At 34.2% G+C, this 17,528-nt stretch overlaps 1 protein-coding gene and 1 long non-coding RNA gene across 10 annotated transcripts in view; one reads left to right on the forward strand and one right to left on the reverse strand.

The window, feature by feature from the left end:
- Positions 1 to 17,528, forward strand: part of GARNL3 (GTPase activating Rap/RanGAP domain like 3) — a 202,322-nt gene that overhangs the window by 72,710 nt on the left and 112,084 nt on the right. For 4 of the 5 annotated variants that reach the window (XM_074293137.1, XM_074293140.1, XM_074293141.1 and 1 more), the window contains 2 exons: positions 5,016 to 5,042; positions 15,267 to 15,342. In XM_074293137.1, the coding sequence (XP_074149238.1) occupies positions 5,016 to 5,042; positions 15,267 to 15,342 (103 nt within the window). The remainder of the gene's footprint in view (positions 1 to 5,015; positions 5,043 to 15,266; positions 15,343 to 17,528) is intronic. The other variant, XM_074293139.1, reaches the window with a different exon arrangement.
- The window catches only part of LOC141557455 (uncharacterized), a 169,778-nt gene that overhangs the window by 34,273 nt on the left and 117,977 nt on the right, over positions 1 to 17,528 (reverse strand). The window lies entirely within an intron of this gene.

Below are 17,528 nucleotides of genomic sequence, written 5' to 3' on the forward strand. Positions count from 1 at the left end.
AAAAACAAGCAAGCAAGCAAACAACAGCAACAACAAAAAGGTGAAAATACTATGCTTTGATTTACATTCAATCTCCACAGTTCTCTCTTTGGATATGGATGGCTCTTTCCATCACAAGGCTATTATAATTCAACAAAAGAATTTTTTTTAAAGAAAGAAGCTCATTTATAATTTAAATCTTGTATGTTAAAGAGTATACCTATCACATATATATGAGACAATAGTTTTCTTGTGGAATAATCAGCTTATTCTTTTATGGCTTCACTTGAGTATGCCCTCTATTGGTACAAATGGCAGTTTGCCCTTGCCTTCTTGTAGCATGAATTAAGTTCCATTCAAATTGCTGGTATCCCTTCTCTGATTTTTTTAGGCTTTGTCCTCATGGGAGAATGACTTAAGTGAAAAGCTTTATATCTGCTTTAATTTTCATATCTTTTCAGGAGTATTGTGATTATGGGTTTTCTTTGGTCACTTCTAAATTTTAAGTCTATTCCATATGATTATTGATTCAGAATTTTAAATTTTGTGGGTTGTTCTTTATTAATAAGAGCTACTTAATATCTTGATTATTCTCTACAGAGTCATATGATTATTTTTAGTGAATGCTGGAAAATAGTGTCTTTCAGCTCTAGACAAAAAAATATCAAGCTATATTCAAAGTTAATAAACCTTGGTAATTCTATCATATCCCTGCCACTGACTGGTTCTGTTGATTATGGACAAATAGCTAAATTTCTCTGAGCCTAATCTATAAAATGAGAGGATTGGACTATATAACCATTCAGATCTTTTCTTTTTTGCAAGAAAATTGGGGTTAAATGACTTGGCCAGATTTGAACTTGGGTTTTCCTGACTCAAGATCTTGTACTCTATCTACTGTGCCATCTAGATGCTCCTTAAAGTCTTTTCTACTTTGAATCCATAATCCACTCTTAGAAATAAACCCCCTTTTCTGAGCTCATTTCCTCATCTACCAAACAAAGAGCTTGTATTATATATCCTCTCAGATCTTTTTCAGCTACAGCAATCTCTGTTGATAGGTGGCAAGAAGACATGAGAGTTTCTTAGGACTGACGTGAAAGAAGATTTATTTTGTTCTGCCTGACCTTAGAGTAAAGAGTAAAACTAAAATAATGAATGAAAATTTCCGAGAAGCAGGTTTAGGCCTAAAGTAAGAAAAAAAAAACTTTCTACTCTTTAGGGTAAAAGTAGCATTTATATAACCTCAGGGGATAGTGGGCCCCAAATCACTATAAGTGCTCAAGCAGAAGCTGAATGATTTTTTTTTTTTTGGTCTTGTTCAACAAGGGATGAACTAGGTGACTTCTCTGGTTCTTTTTTACTCCTTGAGCCTTTGGAATTCTGTCCTACTAACTTGAATGTTCTATAGTCCATTCCAACATAGGTATTGTGATGTGTGGTAGTATTTCAAGACAATATATAACCACCCCTTCTATTTATTAAATGGTCTAAAATTTCCAGTGTAATTTAGGTCTTGAGGTCTCAAGGTCTCAGTGATGGGTGGTCCTAGTGTTCAGATTCAATGATAATACTTCTTTTTTTGTTCCTGATGTTTTCTTTGTATTATCACCGTTCTCAGTTTGTAATCTGCCTCTTGTGCCCTTATAGTTTAGAACCTGTATAGTAAAAATCAGTTAAAATGCTGTTCAGATTCCTTTTTTTTTTTTCTGAGGCTGGAGTTAAGTGACTTGCCCAGGGTTACACAGCTAGGAACAGATTCCATTTTAAGAAAAAAAAATAACTTAGAATCTCAGATACTGTAAAGAGAAACTAGCAAAGTGATCTTGTTTTCTTAGAGTTTATTATAATAAAGGAAGGGAAAACAAGGATATAGTCAGATAGATATCTTAGATTATAACAAAGTAAATTCCAAAATATTGAGAAAAAAAGTTGGATTCCACAACCAAAAACCTTAAATGGGTATATACTTCAAGACAAAGGACCCAACCTATAGTTGAAGGAATTTCTCAGCCTCTGTGAAAACAGAGCTGTCACTTACTTTAACAATTATATTTTTTATTCCAATCCAGTAAGCATTTAGTAAGTACCTGTTATATCTAAGGGACTGTTCTCAGTGGTGGAGATACAAAGGCAAAACAAAAACAAAAACAAAACACACACACAAAAACAGTTCGACCTTAAGGAACTAATAATCTACTAGAGTGATACCTCACTGAACACCAAATATGCATGTGATAATTTGAAGAGGAGGAAGACTGTGCTAATAGCTAAGGGGATTCTAGATCCAGAATCAAATAGTATGTCATAGATCAGATAATACAATTCCCTCAATGAGGAAACTAAAGCTGAGGGAGGTTAGGTATCTTATTCAAAGTTATGGAGGATGTTAACATCAAAGACAGAACTTGATTCCAAGTCCTCTAACTTCAAAGTTCTGAGTGCTGCTTCCGTTCATCAAAGAAGACTTCATGTAGGAAATGGCATATAAACTGCGCTTTGTAGGAAGATAGAAGTCAGAGGGGAGAAATCCAGGTGTAAAGGATAGCCTGTCCAAAAATATGTGGATAGGAGATAGAATGCCAAGGCCTTAGTTGGTTCTGATTCACATTTCATTTGTGTTTTACAAGATTAATATTGTCACAATTTATGCTGATGAAGAGGAGTCATGTTAAAAACAGTATGAAGGAACATAGAAGACACCCTGAAGAGCTCAGATTTACAAAGCGCATGTACAGAAAATAAGAAGGGCAAATGCCTACATATGGTCACAAAAAATTATCATGGACCCGTCAGTAAGACCAGTAAAAAGGAAGGCTTTTAAAGCCCGGAATAAATTGGTGCATTGTAAAGGACTGAAACTCTTGATTGAGTCAATGCACTGAGGTGGGACCTTTGAGCACTTGAGGCTAATTAACGATTGGACAATATAAGAATATGCTTGGAAAATGGCCCTTCCCACTATTCCTGTGCTGGCCCAATCGTTTGGTGTATACAGAGAATTGTGGGAGGGACTAGGGGGTGCAGTGAGACTAGCCAGACTGACTCTGGGCGGGAGACAGAGAGGTGAGGTGGCAGAGAGTCTGCCTCCATCCCCTTGATTTCTACTGCTAAAGACCAAGAATAAACACTTTTGCATATCCTGTCTCCGGCTGATTCTAAGATATCCAGGGTGCTAACGTGTCACCACAGTTAAAAAAAAAATGTTAAAAGACAACAAAAAAATTTGTTGTTTTTTAAGCTATCTTTAGAGCCAAATGATGAACAAGGAAGAGATGAACATACTGGTTGAGGAAGATATGATGTTAATCAATGACAGAAAGCTGACCTGTATAATTTTACATTATTTCTTCATCTTCATCAAGTACAGTGATTATCAAACTGAAAAAGGCAGAACTATTACTAAAAGGCAATTAAACCTAAAATAAAGAAGAGTGTGAGAACTAAGCCATTTTTAAAAAATTCATTTTCCCATATGTAGATAAATTATATTCCCAGAGCATCAAACTTGGAACTGCTACCAAACTAACAAATTGGGAAAATACCAGACTGGGAAAATTATACATGCTTATACTTGTCATTCTACTAGTGTTGGTCTTGGTGATCCTGTAACATATAGATACATATTTAGTGCCCTGACATCATGAGAAATTATGGCAATGTTCATTTAAAGCATACTTCTGCATAACTTTTTCTTCACCTATCTTCATTAACTTTCCCACCATCCTCCTTACATACATAGCCAATTCTCAGACATTTGATTATTTACTTAGACTAACTTCAAACCTCCATTGTAATTTTAAACCTTCCCAATTTTATATATTGGATACACAGTTTTAGTTTTACATATTCCTTAATATTCCATATTAAATATGAGAAATCACCAATGCAATGCTTTTTAGGCCATTATATTCCACAAAATCATTAATTTTTAAAATGTTGAACAAAATAGATCTAAAGAAGAAAACCCTACTAATGTATTTTTAAGTTATTGTAATACAGGTGTCTTGATTTAAGTGAGCTCTCTACCTTGGTCAGACTACTGTAGAATATTGTTTTTGTTATTGATATTTAATCTCAGCACATTTTAAGAGGGAATTGAAAAAGTAGAGTGAATTCAGAAGAAGTAATCAGGATACTGAAAGATCTGGAAGAGAATTTGGGAGATTCTGTTAGGGGTTCCTTCAAAATACTGAGAAATTTGAAGAAAATAATCTTTTTGTTAAAGAGGATCTATTTTTATATTATTAGACCCGAAAAGGATGCTGATTCTCTAATTTTAGGCTAGTACTTACTCCATTCTTACTATTAATATAATTTAAGGGCCAGCCACATTACAGAAACAATTAATCCCTAAAATACTAGAATGACAAAACAAAAGTCATGAAGTGATAACTTTGTGATATCCTATCTGACTCAGGAGCTAAACATGCAAAATTGACCACCTACTCTTTCAAATAAAAATCCCATTCTAGACTAACTCACATTATGACCATGTAAGATAGCTATCATTACAGATCCTGAATAATGGCACATTCATAATTAGAACTAGATTAAAAGGTCTTTGGGAAGTAAGTGTTCCCTCACCAGCCCCAAAATAAAATTTTGTGTAGATTAATCTGTGTCCAGGCCTAAAGCTTACCCAGTGGCTGTTAGACAGAAATAAATCCTAGCTGTGAAGGGTTTTTTTGTCATGTAATTTTCGCTTTTCCAGTTAGGTCTATATATTTATTTATTTTACATAAAGAGCCATTCTAGGTAAATAGGATTTTGTTTTATTTGATATATAGACTTCAATATGAACTAAGTTGTAATAGGAAAAGGAGCAGATAATTCCCAGAACAAAGAACCTCAGAGGGATCTCCTTTCTTTGACTATGACATTGTTTGAAAAATATTTAGAGAACCAATTTTTATGTGATGTTAATGATTTTAAAAATAAATATAAAAATGATTGAAGTGAATAAATTTGCTTAGCCTCAAAAAAAGTGAAAACATCTTTGAAAATGAACATTAATTTTTTGATGTCTTTAACAGGACTTACTGGTTCTTGAGGAACAAGAGGTAAGTGCAACCTCATCTGTGGAGCCTTCCAATTGTTATAGATACATTTGTTCAAAAAATGGGTCACCCTTCCATGGTATTAACAAGTACAGCTCTTGCTTTTTGGAGTGACTATTCAATTTAGCAAAAATTGCAGGTTACTTACCCAGAAACGTATATCTTTTAAGACTTCAAGGCTGCTTAGGCAGTTCTCACATTTGCTTGTAGCTGGGCACTAGAAAATTCTGGGGGAAAACCTAGTAGTTTTTCCTTTTTACATCTTACATATCTGGTATGATTGGCTGGCATGAATGAATTTGTTATTGTGAATATTTATTATTATACCATTTATATTTATTCATTTTTTTTTATTTCTAGCCTTCTAACTTTGAGAAGGAAATATGATTCCTCACCCCATTTATTGTGTGTGTGTGTGTGTGTGTGTGTGTGTGTTTGATTTTTTATAAGGCATTTATTTGATTGAAACATCACATCAAGTGGAAAGCTTGGTTAAAGCGAGTAAAGCCAAAGTTTGAATGTAGGCTTTGCTACTTAACTGTATGTCACTGGATAAGTTAATTCTTTTTTGGGGACACCATTTTGTGATGAAAGAGATTATTTCTAATCTTCCTTCTACATCTGTGAAATCTTGTCCATTTTAAAGTAAAAATGGAAACAGACAGGTATTGCAATGAATAGAACACTGGGCCAGAAATCAGGGAGATCTGAGTTCAGATCCTATTTCATATATTCAAATACTGTGTAATCTTGGGCAAATCACTTAACCTTAAAAAATAAAAAAAGTAAAAATGCTTAAGAGTTGTTATTATTAAGAACCTTCAGAGGTTCCCTGTTATGTTGTTGTGTCTTTAGTGCTTGGTTTTTCTTTAATCACATAATCCTACATTGTTTAAATAGTAAAATTTCTTCCAGGGAATATATATTGGGTAAAGTGTGAAGATTATGGTAATGAAAGTATTTTTATAGACTCATACTTATCATTTACTTCCTTTATATAATTAGAGATGTTTTCCTAATTTTAAAAAATTACTTTCAAGATAAAAACAGAGAAAATGAGTCACAGAAATAGTTTAAACAATTATAAGGTTGCTTTTTTTAAAAAAAAAAAATAGCTTTTTATATACAAAACATATGTATGAGTAATTTTTCAACTGACCCTTGCAAAAACTTCTATTTCAACTTTTCCCCTCCTTCCCTCCACCTCCTCCCCTAGATGGCAGGTAGTCCCATACATGTTAAATATGTTGAAGTATATGTTAAATACAATATATGTATACATATTTATATAGTTATCTTATTGCACAAGAAAGATTGGATTTAGAAAGAAGGTAAAAATAACCTGAGATGAAAAAACAAAAATGCAAGCAAACAATAACAGAATGAGTGGGAATATTATGTTGTGGTCCATACTCATTTCCCAGTGTTCGTTCTCTGGGTATAGCAGAAAGAGAGAGAGTATTACAGATCAGTTGGAACTGATTTGGATCCTCTTATTGTTGAAGAGAGCCACGTCCATCAGAATTGATCATCATGTAGTATTGTTCCTGAAGTGTATAATGATCTCCTGGTCCTCCTCATTTCACTTAGCATCAGTTCATCTCTCCAAGCCTCTCTATATCATCCTGCTGGTCATTTCTTACAGAACAATAATATTCCATAACATTCATATACCACAATTTATTCAGCCATTCTCCAATTGATGAGCATCCATTCAATTTCCTGTTTCTGGCCACTACAAAAAGGGCTGCCACAAACATTTTTGTATATATATATCTCTTTCCCTCATTTATGATCTCTTTTGGATATAAGCCCAGTAGTAACACTTCTGGATCAAAGGATATGCACAGTTTGATAACTTTTTGACTATAGTTCCAAATTGCTCTCCAGAATGGTTGCCTCCAATCACCACTCCACCAACAATGCATCAGTGTCCCAGTTTTTCCACATCCCCTCCAACATTCGTCACTATCTTTTCCTGTCATCTTAGTCAATCTGAGAGATGGGTAGTGGTATATCAGAGTTGTCTTAATTTGCATTTCTCTAATCAATAATGATTTGGAATACCTTTTCATACGACTAGAACTAGTTTCAGTTTCTTTATCCGAAAATTGTTCATATCCTTTAACCATTTATCAACTGGAGAATGACTTGATTTCTTATAAATTAGAGTCAATTCTCTATATATTTTGAAGATGAGGCCTTTATCAGAATAAGAGTGCTGTTTTTAAAAAAAGGAGAGGATCAAAGAAAAAGTTATGACTTTAAGCCAAACAACCTGCTCCAACAATAGAATGTAGTTCTACTCCCAAAATGTATCTCTTTTCATTCTCCTCTTGTTCCTCTCTGGGAGTGAAGCCAATTTCAACTCAGTTTAGTAGGACAAATATTTATTGAGGACCTATCCCAAAAATATAGGCTCTGCTTTGAAGGAACTTACATTCCAACTGGCAGATAAGTAATTTTCAAGTAAATGATAAAATGAGAATAAGGTAAGTACAAAGAAGGGTTCCAGGTACAGTGTTAAGAGAAATTTGATGAATGAGAAGACAGTTTGATCTGGGAAGGGAGCTAACTCTCAGTGCCATGCTAATTATGAGGGAGAGTAATGTGGTGAAAAAGTTATTATGATTAGAATTAATAGAACTTGAGTTTGAATTCCAGATCTGACATTTATTTGTATAACTCTCAACAAGTTATTTAATCTTAATTTCTTTATCTATAAAATAGACATACTAATATTTACTTGATACATCCTGTAGGTCTGTTACAAAATTTTTTTTATAAATTATAAGATTTTATTCAAAAAATTAAAAATTATAACATAAAAATTCCATAAATGGAGTTTCCTTACAAATATATTATATGTGTATGTATATATTTCATATTTTATGATTTTTAGATCAATGAACACATATAAATTGAGTCATTAAAGAAATTAGATCCTGAAGAAGCTAATGCAAGATTCTAAAGGATCCACCCATTTTGTTAATGCCTCAACTAGATTGGATTGGATTGGAGGTTATCCTCTGTGCTAATCTTTGTATGGTATGTTTGACTATCAAACTGACTCTCTCAGAACAATGTGGTATACATGAAAAAGCACTGGACTAAGATCAGATGACCAGGGTACAAGAATTTAGAGCTAGAACCCTATGTTTTTGTCTGTAACCACAGCGCTCCATTTCAATCATACCACAAAGTCTTTGATATCTCTTATTCTCTTGGACATCACTTGACTTATTTCTAAGATGATGTTGAAATAGTTGATCTTTCACTCAGTTTCCCTTCCAAAGAACAAGCTATGATTCTGTCACTACTAAATCACTCTATATTTAGTGTTAATCTCATGCTTTTTTGCCTAAGGATCTGAGTATCCCTAAAAGCATACTCCCTACATTCTCCACATCCTTTTGTTGTAGTAGAATTGTATTAATAAATACATTCACAGGTCCTGCTGACTAGGAGTTAAATTTCTGTCTGAAATAGCAGTGACTGGAGTCTTTCTTTGACAAATGTTGATTAAATTATGTGGAAGACTGTGCTAAATCTATGAAAGATACAAAGAAAAAGAAGACCGCAGCTTTTGTTCTGGGAATTTAGGATCCCCACTAAGAGAATTGGAGTCAAGCAGCTTATATTCAAGTCGAAGCTTTGACCCTTGGATAATTTTGTTTCTGCTGCCCAGCAGCTATATGTCTTGGGCAAGTCCCTTAACTACTTTGGAACTTTTGGTTCTTATCTGTAAACTGAGAAGCTTAGATTGATGATCTTTCAGGTCCTATCTAGATACCATAATAATAATAGCCAATGTAATACTGTGGAGCTATTACAAGGGAAAACATTTCTCAGAAGGTATAATCATAAATATACACACTCACTTGCCCCACATGTTCCGGGAGGGTTATCATTCTCCCCTTTTGCACTACCTCAGTCACTGATGGAAAGGGAATTAAATTCATAGTTTAACTTGGTTATCACAAAGCACAATACCAGAACCAAGTCCAAAACCTCTTTTAGCTTGAATCTCCATCACCCTGGCTTCTCTGGGCTTCCATGCTGAAATAACTAGCTGCTGTACCCCCTACATACAATCACCAGCTTTAAACTCTTTGTCCTATGGAAATCACCTCCATCATTTGAAATTGAAGAGAAGCAACATCGAACAGAAACAGTCTTCCCCCAGCCCATTTCTTAGAGCCATTGTAAAAAAGAAAGATCAGGGGAACTGCAGTGCGCTTCTTCCTTCTCCCCAGGTCAGCAATCAGTTCATAGCATCCTCACTAAGCTCAGCAGTTAGGAGCACAGCCTAAAGTTGGCAAAGAGAACAGACTGTTCGACTACACTAACTTTAAAGACACAAATAACAATTCTTAGTGAAACAAGGTATGCTCAAAGCTGAGTTACATTAACATGTATATAGCTTTCTATGAGCCAGAAACTATACCAAGCAATTTACAGTTATCTCATTTGATCTGCCACAAAACCCTAGGAGCTAGATGCCATTATTATTCCCATTTATAGATGAGGAAACTGAAACAGAGACTGAGTGACTTGCCCAGAATCATATAGCTATAACTATCTGAGTCTGAATTTGAACTCAGATCTTCCTGATTCTAGGCCCAGTACTCTATCCTATGCCACCTAGTTTTATGGAAGATAGAATGTGTAAAAGAGAGTGGCATAAGATTATAAGATGATTGTTGAGAGATTGGAATCATATTGTGAAAAGCATTAAATATCAGGATAAAAGGTGATATTTTAAAATTAAAATTAATTTAAGTTTAATTCACAGTGAGAAGGCATTCTTTAAAATTTTGTTGTTTTTAAATATATTTTGGGTAGAGAGAATCAAAGTAATGCAGAATGAGGAACAAGGTGTCATGGTGCAGTGGAACAAGCAGAAGATTTGGAATCAGGAAGACCTAAGATTAGATCCTTGCCCTGATACTTAATACCTAATATAACCTAGGGAAAGTTTTGGGCCTTAGTCCTCTCATCTATAAAATGAAGTAGATGCCATAATGAGTTCAAAGATTAATACCTGGCACATAGTAGATAATCAATGTTTGCTGATCGATTGATCTCAAAGGTCATCTAATTTTAATGATTGAATTGAGTTTGTATTTAAAAATTAGAAAATGAGTGATATTTGGAATATAATAGGCACATAATAAATGTATGCTGATTGGCTTATGGGACTTCAAGACCAGATTAATTCATAAGTTATTTCTATTAAACATTCAAAGAGTAAATAATCCCTTTACCATATATAGATCATTTTCAAATATAAAGATAGTATTCTATTCTGTACTTTATAAGAGGCAAATATGGTCCTGATGTCCAAACCACCTTTGATTAAAGAAGAGAAAGAAATTTATTGGCTAATTTAGATGCATAGATATTAATACTAATACAAAAATGTTAAATAAAGTACTGGGGAAATATAATGATATATCAAAAATATGTTCATCTTGATCAAATATGATTTATATCAAACATGCAAATATGATTCACTGTTAACGGGAAATAATAATCATATTAGTCAATTAAAAATACATATAATTCTACATAAAACTAGGAAGAATAGCTAATACATTGAATGGCAGAATTCAAAAATATTTCAAAAGACTGGGCTAGCCCTAATAGGAAGAAATTTATTACTGATAAGTTCACAGTTCTAATGAAGGGGATTAGGAAAAAAGCACTTATGAACCTTAAATGTCAGTTGCTATTATTGTTAATCACAAAAAAGCCACTTTGTGTTGAGATGAAAAGAGATTTTAAATACTACTACTTCAGTTCAGTGAACCTTTCTATGTATGCTATTATCCACATGCCAGTGTTGTGAGGGTAAACTTTGATCATCTTAAAACAATGTTTAAATGTGAGATATTATGATGATGATTTTAAGCTGTTTCCTCTAACAGCTCAGTTTTCCTGGGGGTGTGTATAAGATCATTAATGATTATCTTAAAACACACTGTTACCAGAAATAAATAAAACAGTTCTATATTTAGGTTCATAAGTGCTTTTCTCTTAATCCCCTTCATTAGATATGTATTAGAAGTACTATTGTCTCCAATTTAGGTTCAGAGATGATAAATGACTTGCCTGTGGTCATACAGCTAGTTTTAGAATCTGAACTCAAACCTAGATTTCTTTTTTTCAAGTCATATGCTTTTTCTGACAGCAATGTGTGTTAACTCCAGTGTTAGTATATTGTTCCAGTGAAATAACCCATGGCCTTATTCTTTTATCCACTGACTTCATACCATCTGGGAGAAAAAAATAATTGGCCATTTCAAGATTGGCATTAGGTCTTGGAAATTTTATAACATGATCAAAATATATAGGGAGCAGTGCCCCCAAACTCAACCAAAAACATACTAACTAGTCCTTATCCTTACTCTGCTTCAATTCGTTTTTTACCTACATTCTCCATGCATTGAACCCATCATTAAATATAAATTCCCACTGTGGGGAAGAAGTGGCATTAATCCATCTGTGATTTTACCTTCACTTAGCTTAACCTCACATGTCTCTAAGCCATTTAGTACCCAACCCAGTCTCCCACTTAAGTTGTTTGTTAATACTATCCTATACCTTGGCTAATGTGCTCAACCTCTCCCACATAATCCTAAACTATTCTTTTAGGGCTTCATAAAACCATTAACAAAGTCATCCTGCTGTTGGTGGTCTGTAACATATGAGGAAGTTTGATGCAGACTTGCAAACTCTGTATATAAACCAAGAAGGATTAACCTTAAGGGAAGAGGGGGAGAGAAAGGCCTGAAGAGCTCTTATAGTTAGCCTTTATAGTTAGAAGGACCATGAAAATCCATAGCCCTAGATTTTATTGTGGACTTTAGCATGATTTTTCAAACCCAACTGTAGTGTGCTTGACAAATAAGAGAGCATGCTTCATTTCCTATACCAACAACATATGTATGACATATATCACATATTCTGTGATTCAACCCGTCTTTTGATGGTACTATAATATGGCCCGTTTTTTCAGTAACTTCCATAAATATTAATATAGAGATTTGTCTATCAATAGAATATTAAATTAGAAAATTTCTTGGATAGATATCACCAGGAAGTTCTTTACAGAAGGGGAAATTGGTGTGGCTTACCACAAAAGCCTCTAGATTGTATCTTAAATCTATCCTTTTAATACTCACTCCATCTTTTGGCTCTGAGACCTGGCTGCCTTCAGCTACCCTTTTGCAGTAATGATTGTACTTTCACTCATAACCCCCACCTCGATGGTTGTAGTGGAGAGTGTCAGAATATGCCTTGTTTCCTATTGCCTTTTCTAGGTTTTTCCTCTGCTATATCACTTAGTGACTTTTCTTCCTTTGAGAATCATTTATCACCCAGTGATAAAAGAGCTTGGTAGCTGCTATTTACCTACTCCCAAGACACTTTCCATCCTTTCTTCGCCCCCCCCCTTACTAGTATTTTACTTTTTTTTACAATTACAGATAAAGATAGTTTTCAACTTCATTTTTGCAAGATTTTGAATTCCAAATTTTTCTCCTTCCTTCTCTTCCCTCTCCCCAGAGAGTAAGTAATCTCTTATAGGTTATACATGTACAATCATGTTAAACATATTATTTATGGTATGAAAGAAAAATCAGAATAAAAGAAAAAAACACAAGGAAAAAAGTGAAAATAATATTCTTCAGTCTGTATTCAGTCTCCAAAGTTCTTTTTCTGGATGTGGATGGTATTTTCTATCAAGAATCTATTGGAATTGCCTTGGTTCACTGTATTTGCTAAGAACCAAGTCTGTCAAAGGTGATCATCATACAATATTGCTGTTACTATATACAATATTTTCCTGATTCTACTTAACTTCATTTGGTATTAATTCATGTAAGTCTTTCAGTTTTTTTTCTGAAATCTGCTCATCATTTCTTTTAGCACAGTAGTATTCCATTCCATTCATATACCACAACTTGTTCAGCTACTCCCCAAATTGATGGCCATTTCCTCAGTTTCCAATTCCTTGACACCACAAAAAGAGAACTGCCACAAATATTTTTGTACATGTGGACCGTTCCCGTTTTTTTATGATTTCTTTGGGATAGAGACCCAGTAGTGATATTGCTGGATCAAAGGGTATGCACAGTTTGGTTGCCCTTTGTCCATAGTTCTCAATTGCTCTCCAGAATGATTGGGTCAGTTCACAATTCTGCATTAGTGTCCCACTTTTCCCATATCCCCTCCAACATTTATCATTCTATTTTTCTACCATCTTAGCCAATCTCAGAGGTGTTAAGTGGTACCTCAGAGTTGTTTTAATTTGCATTTCTCTAATCAACACCTATTTAGAGCATTTTTCCTATGACTATAGATAGCTTTAATTTCTCATTCTGAAAACTGCCGTCCATTTCTTGTGCTCCTTTATCAATTGGGTAACCACTTGTATTCTTATATTTATCTCAGTTCTCTATACATCTTTGAAATGAGAACTTTATCAGAAATACTGGCTAAAAATTGTTTCCTATCTTTCTGCTTCCCTTCTAATCTTGGGTTGTATTGTTTTTGTTTGTGCAAAAGTTTTTTAATTTAATGTAAATAAAATTATCCATTTTGTATTTATAATGTTTTTTATTTCTTGTTTGGTCATAAATTCCTCCCTTCTCCAAAGATCTGGCAGGTAAACTATTCCTTGCTTTCCTAATTTGCTTTTCATATCACCCTTTATGTCTAAATCATGAACTCATTTAGAACTTATCTCGGTCTGGAGCTCTCCATTCATATCTTTGAGTTCTATGTCAGGCTCATAGGCTTTTTCTCTACCTCAACAGTTGCATTATATTAGAGGATTTCAGCTAGGATATTGTTATTCTCTCAATACCTTAATTTCTCAGCTCCTCAGTCTAGCCTATTACAAGGGGCATAGACCTTTTGATTTAGCTTTCATCTGTGAACCACTATGGCTCACATATTTAAGTCACTCTTGCTTCAGATCTACTTGTCACCCACCAATGGTTTCCATTCTTTGGATCTGATTTTCCCATTGAACAAATACTTAAGAGCATAAGATCTAGATCTAGAAGCGACCTTGGAGGTCATGTAGTCTAACCTGTGCATATAAAGAAATCTTCTCTACTGTTTCCCTTAGTGATCATTTGGAAAAGTAGCTCATTCTATTTTGAAATATCTTTATTTGTTAAGAGGTTTTTTATGTAAATCCAATAAAAATCTACCTTTCTGAAATTCCTCTTGAACCTACTGTCCTTCTGGATGCATGCCACTATGTCACAAAGGGACTGAAAAATACTATTCAAGCAACATGGTACAGAAAAAAAAAAAAAAGCATTGACTTATATAATACTACCAAGCTGCTATAAGAAATGACATGCTATTAATTTTAGAAAAAATGTAGAAAGATTTGCATAAAATGATGAAAAGTGAAATGAGAAGAACCAAAAGCATATTTCATATATAAAAGAATAATTGTGAGCAATTAAGTTATTCTCAGTATTATAAATACTTAGATCAGCTACAAAGGACTTATAAAGATGCTCGCCAACTCCACAGAAAGAACTAATAAATACAAGTATATATAGTGTTACATATATTTATAAATCGCTGTCAAATAGTGACCTTCTTTAGTGCAGGTTGAGTAGAAGATGAGGGAGACAGTTCAGAACTTAACATGTAACAAAAATAATTTTTTTTTAAATTAAAGAACATTGACAGTAGAATCAGAGGATCTAGGTTCAAATTCCTCCTCTAATGCTTAATTACATGTGTACCTTGCACAAGTTACTTGGCCTCTGAAGTCCTTTCCAGCACTATATTGATTATTCTATGATCCTATTGAAAGGGTCTGCCCTATAATTTCTTCAATTTCTATAACACATTAATGTTTATAAAATATTTTTTGGAACAATCTGGTGATATAAGCAATGCAAGAATTATTATCACTATTTTCCAGATTAGGATTGTGAATCTAAGAGAGTTTACATGAATTGCTCAGTGTTACACAGCTAGTATTGGAACAATAACCCTAGGTCTTCACATTTAATGCTCTTACTACTACATTATGCAGGCTTATACTGTTGTGCTGTTGACTTTAGTATTCTTTCAGTATATGAAGTAGAATTTTATAATAATTTTTAATAATAATTCATGCTTTTCTGGCAAAAGTAATAAAACACTTCAGTTGCTATCTTTGTTCTAAAATGTTGTCTTTATATTTTTAAGGGATGTGTAAATTTCAAGTTTGGAATTCTTTATGCCAAAGATGGGCAACTCACTGATGATGAAATGTTCAGTAATGGTGAGTCCAGTGATAATAACTCTTACTTTCCAGGAGTTAAAATCAATTATCTGTTTTGGTTACACAATTTTAACAACCCCTGTTTCTTCAATTTTGAGGATTTTTGCAGAGGAGGAGCTATCAATAATAATATTTGTAAAATTCATGATCCCAAGTCTTTCACCCAAAGCTGTCTAACATTTTATGCAGAAGTAGAATAATATGCTACTTTTTAACATGTGTAAAAGTGTTGTAGATTTGACTTCAGAAGGTGAAGGAATGGGGAAATAAGCTCACAATAATAGACTTACCCTTACATTCAACAATTTGCACGACAAAAACATTTATCAAAAGGAAGTTAGTGAAACTCTGCTGTTTCTACAAAAATCATTGTGTAATAATAGAGGATTATTAAAAATCCTAAAATCCTTGTATCTCCTTAAAGTAGACACCCCCTCAATGGTGCAATTAGATTGCCATTCTAGCAATCCTAGGCAATTCTTGTCATGGCTTTCCCTAAATCTCCCCAGAGAGGATCTGCCTAACATGTTAGAAATCTTTCTCTAGTCCTTTTAATATTTTATGGTACTTTGACTTTCTACTTGTAATTACTCTTGAAAATGAACAACTTGACTTCCTTCCTATCAGCACCTATAAAGCGTGCTGTGGAAGTCCTATATTCCTTAACTGACTCACTCACTTTCTTTCACTTTAGATATCTTCCCTCACATTCAGCACTGAAGAAAAACTTGGTTTCCCCTAAAGACACTGCTTCCTTGTCTGTCCTTCCCACTTTTCATATCTCGCTTCATACCACTTCTAGAAAGAGAGTCCGGTTACTCTTACACCCACTGCCATGTCCACCTTCTTTCAGCTTCTCTTCCTATGCTCCATGGTCTAGATCCAAAGCTTCTTAAACTGTGGGTTGTTACCCTATATAGGATCATATAACAATGAGGTGTTGCAAAAAATATGGCAACAACCAAAGGTTTCTGGATGCTCTACATCCTTTATTCCACCAGGATTTAATTCTTCATATAAAAATGAACAAACACACTCATCTCATTATTGTGCAAATTTGCTCTCATCTTTAATAAATGATAAAATTGTATATACACTAAAGAATTGCTTTGAAATAAATTTCTTTATGATTTTTATCAGAAAATATTTGATTTGTATGCCTACTTTATATGTCTATATACCCAGAATTATTAAAATTAGTAATGAATTAATAAAAATTTCTCGGATGAAAAGGGACCATGAGTGGAAAAAGTTTAAGAATTCCTGGTCTAGGCCAAGGTTTAGCAAATTATAGTCTAGGGGCCAAATTCAGCCTTAGGGTGTTTTTGTGTGGCCCTTGAACTAAAAATGATTTTTACATTTTAAACTAAGATTTTATTGCATTTTAAAATGCAAAAAAAAAATCTTTAGATGGAGAGATAATACAAAAGCATGCAGCATTCCACCTTGCCCTTAGTCTATAGTTTACCAGTCCCTCATCTAAACCAGCTGGCAACCTTGCAGCACTTAACACTCAGTATGCCCTATTCCATCTCCATACCTCTATACTATTCATGCTTATGACTGGATTGCTCTTACTCTCTTCATCCCCCTCATATTATCCCTTACAACCTTCAAGACTCAGCTTAAGTACCACCTTATACCTGAAACCTTCCCCAATTCCCCCAAATGTTAATATCCTCCTTCCCTAGAGTATTTTGTATGTTTTATATTTATTCTCTGTCTCTGCGTGTTGTCTCTCTCAAAGAATGTAAGCTCTTTAAGGGAAGGAATGATTCCATTTTTGTTGTGGTATTCTCAGCATCTAAATCATTGCCTATAAGCTTATAAGTATGACTGTTTATTGATTGATTGAACAGAAATTATATACCGTGTTTCCCCGATAATAAGACCTATCCTGAAAATAAGACACCCACATACTCTTTAATATTCCGCTAAAATAAGCCCTCCCCCGAAAATAAGCCCTATCGAACTTACTATGAAAACGGTCATCATGGTGATCCCCTGCGCTATATGCTGCGTAGCGGTACCTTCAGTAAGCAGCGCCGCCCTCCCCTCCCGGGTGAAACGCACGTCGCGCTCCGAGCTGCATCCAATCAGAGCTGCAGCAGTGAGCGTGTCATCCTCTTCTTCCCTGGTGATTTGCTTGCTGGCGCTACTGAGAGCAGCGCCGCGGAGTAGAGCTG

This window comes from Sminthopsis crassicaudata, chromosome 2, assembly GCF_048593235.1.
Source record: "Sminthopsis crassicaudata isolate SCR6 chromosome 2, ASM4859323v1, whole genome shotgun sequence".
Lineage (NCBI taxonomy): Eukaryota > Metazoa > Chordata > Mammalia > Dasyuromorphia > Dasyuridae > Sminthopsis > Sminthopsis crassicaudata.